This window comes from Ostrea edulis, chromosome 6, assembly GCF_947568905.1.
Source record: "Ostrea edulis chromosome 6, xbOstEdul1.1, whole genome shotgun sequence".
NCBI classification, from domain to species: Eukaryota; Metazoa; Mollusca; class Bivalvia; order Ostreida; family Ostreidae; genus Ostrea; species Ostrea edulis.
Genome location: NC_079169.1, coordinates 72,622,445 through 72,629,613, shown reverse-complemented (window position 1 = coordinate 72,629,613; position 7,169 = coordinate 72,622,445). Strand labels below are relative to the sequence as shown.

The 7,169-nt window shown below is 34.0% G+C and overlaps 1 protein-coding gene across 1 annotated transcript in view; it reads right to left on the bottom strand.

Moving 5' to 3' along the window:
* Positions 1 to 3,254: 3,254 nt before the first annotated feature.
* LOC125646201 (2-aminomuconic semialdehyde dehydrogenase-like) overlaps positions 3,255 to 7,169 on the bottom strand; it is a 21,293-nt gene continuing 17,378 nt past the window's right edge. Inside the window, exons 8-9 of the mRNA XM_056141993.1 lie at positions 6,587 to 6,694; positions 3,255 to 4,358 (exon numbers count right to left, since the gene is read on the bottom strand). Of these exons, the coding sequence (XP_055997968.1) occupies positions 4,212 to 4,358; positions 6,587 to 6,694 (255 nt within the window). The 3' untranslated portion in view covers positions 3,255 to 4,211. The remainder of the gene's footprint in view (positions 4,359 to 6,586; positions 6,695 to 7,169) is intronic.

Sequence of the window (7,169 nt, the reverse complement as noted above, 5' to 3'; positions counted from 1 at the left end):
TGCAGTGTGTTTAGTTAAATCAATTTATCATATTCAAGTATCCCACATTGAATACTCAGGAGTCTTACATTGAATATTCATAATCTCACTTTGAATATTCAGTTGTATAGGTACTTAACTACTCACCTATAAGTTGGAGCTTTGGGAGTTCAACTCTATGTTTGACAAATATAAGCGAGTCCTAGAAAACTAGGTATTTTTTCTGAAGAGGAAATGTAGCAAGTCCAAAGGCAATCTGATTAAAATCAGATCCTCGATCCGCTCCTCTTTTTTGATCTTTTTGGATCGAGGATCTGATTTTAATCAGATTGGTCCAAAGGTAATCGTTTATAAAGGTCAGAACTTGATCTAGTGCGGGAAACGAAGATCTAAGGTTACTAAATGCATAAAATAGAAGTGCTTACAGGTGTTGATTTTATATTTGTTTCAATTGTTAATTAAAGATCAAATATTGATGTCACACCCCTTAACATTGGAAACACAGGTAAATGCAAAACAATATTTATCTGAAATTGGCAATGGACTTGGGAGAAAACCACACCGACTTATAAGCGGGTCAATTGCAAATTCCTCCAAAATACAACCGACTTAAAAGTGAACTGACTTATAGGCGAGTACATGTATATACGGTACCCCATATTAAATATTCAGGTAGCACACATTGAATATTCAGGAGCCTTATAGTAATTACTTGTCAACACTTTTGTGATGTTGTATCCTCATGTACAGATGTAATATTTGTGGTCCAAGTTGAGATTAAAAACAACAACTTTGGAACTATGTGGCACTATGATTAGAAGTATTCTTAAATCTCATATTAGGATTAAAGGCAAGTTCACAAAGGTCAATAGCCTTTGATACAGTGTCATGGAAATTTATTGATAAAATGCTTCAATTTTTTAACTTTGGACCATCTTTTAGAAAATGGATATCAGTGTTTCAACAAAACATCTCTTCAACAGTATCACAGGCAGGTCATCTGTCAATTTTTTTTAGGCTAGCTAGGACGTGGATGTCGACAAGGTGACCTTATATCTTCTTATATTTTTTTGCTTTGAGTCGAAATTCTAGCCCTCAAATTAACAAGAGGCCCATGGGCCACATCGCTCACCTGAGTCACCTTGGTCCATATCAGAAGATTTTCCTTATCTATTTGCATGTAAAACCGTAGTCCCTATTATGGCCCCAAACCTACCCCTGGAGACCATGGTTTTTGCAAACTTAAATCTACACTATGTCAGAAAGCTTTCAAGTAAATGTGAACTTCTTTGGCCCAATGGTTCTTGAGAAGAAGATTTTTAAAGATTTTCCCTATATATATGTATGTAAAACTTTGATCCCCTATTGTGGCCCCATCCTACCCCAGTGGGCCATGATTTTAACAAACCTGAATCTGCACTATATCAGAAAGCTTTCATATAAATCTCAGCTTTTTTGGCTTAGTGGTTCTGGGAAGAAGATTTTTCCTATATATTTGTATGTAAAACTTTGACCCCCTATTGTGGCCCCATCCGACCCCTGGGGACCATGATCTTAACAATTTAGAATCTGCACTATATCAGGAAGCTTTCATATAAATCTCAGCTTTTCTGGCTCAGTGGTTCTTGAGAAGAAGATTTTTAAAGATTTTCCCTATATATTTGTATGTAAAACTTTGATCCCCTATTAAGGCCCCATCCAACCCCCGGGGGCCATGATTTTAACAATTTAGAATCTGCACTACCTAATAAAGCTTATCTATAAATCTCATCTTTTCTGGCCCAGTGGTTCTTGAGAAGAAGATTTTTTAATGACCCTACCCTATTTTTACCTTTTCTTGATTATCTCCCCTTGGAAGGTGGCCCGGCCCTTTATTTTAACAATTTAGAATTTCCTTTACCTAAGGATCTTTTGTGCCAACTTTGGTTGAAATTGGCCCAGTGGTTGTTGAGAAGAAGTTGAAAATGAGAAAAGTTTACAGACGGACGGATGCCGGAATACGGGCGATCAGATAAGCTCACTTGAGCTTTCAGCTCAGGTGAGCTAAAAAAGGTTCTTGGAAATTCGTCTTGTTATTGATACAAGTTTGTGGTGTGGTCATGAATAACTACCGGTAAGTTTTTAAAGGAGCCAGTTCAAAGAGGGCAAGGAAGATTACACACAATTAACTCTAGATTGCAAGTTTGAATTTCTAGAAATACTAGAATTGTATTTTTTTTTTTAATAAATGAAGTAAACTGTTTTAAAATTTTGCCGTATTGTACATTTTTTCCAGTTTCCAAACACGACAATTTTCTATCGTGTTATAACCACAATACCTGCCTCCAGGAAATTATCTTTAAACAATGAAAATCTTTTTTAACTCACCTGAGCTGAAGGCTCAAATGAGCTTTTCTGATCAAAACTTACCAATGTCTGTCATTGGCATCGTAAACTTTTCACATTCTCATCTTCTTCATCACCACTGGGTCAATTTCAACCAACCTGGCACAAATCATCCTTGGGTGAAGGGGATTCAAGTTTCTTCAAATGAGGGGCAACACCTTTCTCCATGGGGACATAATAGCGAAATTACACTGACGAATTCCTAAAATTTCCGGTACCAGCGGGCTAATTTCAATAAAACTTGAAACAAGTCATCCTTGGTTGAAAGGGATTCAAGTTTATTTTAATGAAGGGCTATACCCCCTTCAAAGGGGAGATCATTGCAAAAAATAGGGAGGGGTCATTTAAAATTTTGAGAACCACTGGGCCAGAAAAGTTTAAAGAAGCAGGTACAGTTTCTACAGTCATCTGGCCCTAAAAATTGATGATTTCAGTAGGAGTTCCAAAATCTTGCATTCAATGAGGAATAAATAAGCAAACCCAAGCAATGTTTAAATTATCCAAAATTGCTTTGTGTTATACGACAGGAGTATGAAGTTGGCAAAAATGCCAAAAATAAAAAATTCAGGGTGCTTTCCTTTCAGATAACATACAGCCCATCATCGAGCAAATGCATACTGTTGACAAAGTGTGGCAGACAGAGATAACAAATTTCCTGAAGAAAGTGTGGGTATAAATAGAGTGAGCACAAGTCCAGTATTAAATATTTAACAAACAGTTTGCAGTTCAAATGCATACAAGGATATGTACTGAAGATATAAAAAAATTTCTGTATCTAAATACAGTGTACATGTATCCCATAAAACCTTCAAATTTTCTTGTGGTGGTTAAAGTCGTAACTTGAAAGCAATCTTTCTCTGCATGGATTCAATGACCAGAAGGAAAATAAGTGAGCAAATTCTGATTTATTTGAAAAGAAACAATCTGTTATCATAAATGTATCACAAACATACATATAGTGCAGTAATGAAAATATCCACACAATTAAGCTATCACCTAATATTTTTCCAAAAACGTGTCCGAGTAAATACAGCCTATTGGTGCAGGAGTTATATGCATTGCTCAAGCAGCCAAAAAAAGTTTCAATTTCCATAATATTGCATCGTAGCAAGCCACGGCTGAAATATATGCTACTCTCCCTTTCGTACATTTCAGCCGTGACTTGCGATGATGATAATATTGAAGCTCAACCATTATCCTACTCAATGTAAAATTTTGTACAGATTAAATTCCATGAATAAACAGTTACAATCAGCTCTGGAATGTATACGAAAAGCAAACATTTTACATTCATCAAAATCTGCTTCCTTTGTTACATAACTCCCCTCTATATTGTTCTACAGTCATGGCAATCTCGAGGGAGTGATAAACTCCATGTATCACAGTATATGATAAACTCAATTTCAGCTGCCTCCTAGACAGAAAACCCTCTGATATCTACATCTAAAATGTATATTATGCTGGGTCAACTACATAGTAGTGCAAAATTTGATAGTTTTTCAAGGAATATTGATTTATGTCTCACTTGATCAAAGATCATGGGGCATATTGTTTTCATTTTTTTTCTTCTTCCACAGCTTCTAATCTAATCTTAACTTTTGAAGTGTACAAGATAGACACTTCATACTTGGTGAACTGGGAGGTCAAAGTCCAAGTTTGTCACTAATAAAGGTCAATGTCATTTATCAGCATCATGGCAAAAATTGTTTTTGATATGAATATGACCATGGACGGGGGCATCTTTCACACACTCTTGTTGATATACAATATTGTAGAAAGCACAATTTAATTGTTCTATATAATTTTGCACAGATTGTCCAGAACTGTCAACTAGTACAATAATCTCTTCACAATTTTACACATATTGTTTTCTCATTAGTAAAGAACTCCATTGAGTCGATGTTGCCCTCAGATCCAACTCCAGAATTCTTCACCCCTCCAAATGGCATATTCAGATCTCGGACCAGCCAGCAATTGGCCCAGACAGTTCCAACCTGTGAATAGAAACAAAAACTAGTAATCCTAATTGTTCGCAAACAATTATAGAGCTTTTCACTTACTCAGGGTTTAAGAGTGATATATAAAGTCTTAGGTTTAATAAGAATTAACTCCAAATGACTGAATGAAATGTAGTATTTTGTAAAGGAGAGATGACTTTGAAATTCATCTACTCCTCAAAAATGCTGAATTTGTATGAAAAGCTAAAAACATTGAAAACTATAGATGTTTTTGACCTTGACCTCAAAAGATGTAAAACCAAGAAGTTGAAAACCCCAACTGGGTTATCTTTCATAAGATCGAAGATATTAAGGGTGAAAGTATCAAAAGGGAGGTAACTGGTGTCAAAAAGGATTTAAAGCTCCATAAAATGTCATATAACATCCATTGTATTTGGAAATATTCTAAAACACCTTAAAAATGGGTAAAATCTCATTTTGATGATGGTCTTGACCTCATTTTAAAGATGGCCTTATGCAATTGGTCCCGTGTCTCTAAACATATAAATGTAAAATCTGTAGGCTTTAACACGGCTACTGGAGACTTTCGGGGGGGGGGGGGGGGGGGGGCAATAAATGGGTTAAAGAGTCATTGGATTCCTAAATTCAGTCTACCTATCACTGAAAAAATCTTTTTACTGTGAATTCATCAGTAAAGGTTTTTGCTTCTAAGACTTGCAGTTAAAGTAATTCCACCCTCCTGTGATGTCATCAGATTTTGCAAAATCAATGATTTATTTAGATTTATGCATGATAGGAACATAAATTTTGTTGGAGTCTTTTCCTATAGTTATTGTAAAAAATCTTGTTAAAAAAAAATATTTCAAAAGTCTTAAGTTATAGATGAATAATCAATGATACGTTTCAAAATATTGAATCCAAGGGCAATAACTCTGTTTCTATTGATTTCTTTATGAAGTCTATTATGCAATGATTTCCTTTATTTTTTACATACATTTTGTATATTTTTGTGAAGATACAGTTTCATGAAATTGTTATGAATACTACTATATCGTCATAACCAGTTTTTATGAGATTTTGATAACGCTGTTTAATGAAAATTGCAATTTTCTGACGGTGATATATGATTCTGATTATGTACGTCTCACATCTTAAAAAGTGTGATGACCTATGTATTTTATTTGATAATTTGTTAGTTTTAACTCTAATGAATGGAAATAAATACACAATTTAAACTTGTATCAGATAAAACTGCGAGTATGGAGTTACCTTAAGTAAGAGTAACAATAACAGGCTTTTTATCACTAGTCACTGCAATACACAGAAGGGTCATAGTTCACAGTTGTAATGAAATAAATTGAAATCATTTAGGAAGGCAATGATTATGCATATTTTGCAAGCAAAAGAGTATAAAATATGCTATTTTTTCATATTTTTGATTACCATGACCTATTTCTCAAGGTCAATGGTGCCATGTCCTTACAAAAAATTATTCTCAAGTTTTATGTAATTTACATGGCAATCGTAAAATAATTGGGACATTAACTCCCTTTAAGGGTCATAGAATCCTTTTGTTTAACTATGTGTCAAATATACCCCATTACCTTACTATATATATATATATATATATATATATATATATATATATATATATATATATAAAATCTGATTATACCTTAAGACAAGAAAGGTGGAAAGCCCTAAAAATGAATAAGATGTACTAAGTACATATACTGTATGCATATATACTTGCATGTATATTAATGGTATAACTGTATTTACCTTTTGCACAGTGATAAGAGAAGTGTATATATGTTATGGTTTTAATATAGTATACTACTGAAGTCACAAACTCATGACTGAGCCAAATAATCTGTGGCAAACAACTAATACACTAAAATAAATACATTTCTATTATACTGTGGAATCACCATTGTTCGTGGGGGATTGATGTTCGTGGATTTTGTGGGTCACTCTTACTCACGAATTTACGTGTCCTTGAACATTTTTTAAACCAAGTAGAGTTATCTCTCCTAGTGACATCGTATTGCTTACCCATGAAATTACATCTCCACAAACCTGCAACATTTTGTTTACCTATGAACATTGGCCCCCACAAAATAAAATGATTCCACAGTGCTTAAGATTGATGTGGTGTCATGTACAACATGAAAACGTTTATAAATACTCCTTCACTGTAGGTCTCAAAAGTTCATAGGTTTTGGTTTACGATACATAATTAAGTATATTGCATATACATATACCTGCAGCGACTTGGAAACTCTGTGAAGTCGAGATGCATCCTGAGTCCAAACGGTGGCACATAAGCCATAATCCACATTGTTAGCTCGATTTATCGCCTTTAAACATAGGAAACATCAGTTTAATAAAAAATCCATAAATAACACACATATCTAGTATTAAACAAATCCACAAATAATACAGGAAAACTGATCCCAATAGTAATTTTTTCTAAGATAAAGGGGCACAACTCCATAAAAAAATTAACGAATCAGAACACAACTCGAATTCAATCTGAACTCATCAATATAAGTTTTGCAATGGACACCTATAATTTCTTTGATAAATTTAGAATGCAGTAATTCAAAGGGGTCTGAATCATTTTCTCTAATCATTAAATCATTTCCCCATACCTCGCAACAATAGAGATAAATTGGTAAAACTAGTGAATCATACAACTTTTCAAGTAAATCACAGGAAACATTAAGACCTACTAATTTTTTTTACCTTGAAATAAGCTTTTCTTGCTTTATCCATAAGTGATGCTATCCCCTAACTTAATCTTGCCATTGTTTTTTAAAAACTATTCCTAGATAATTATACTGG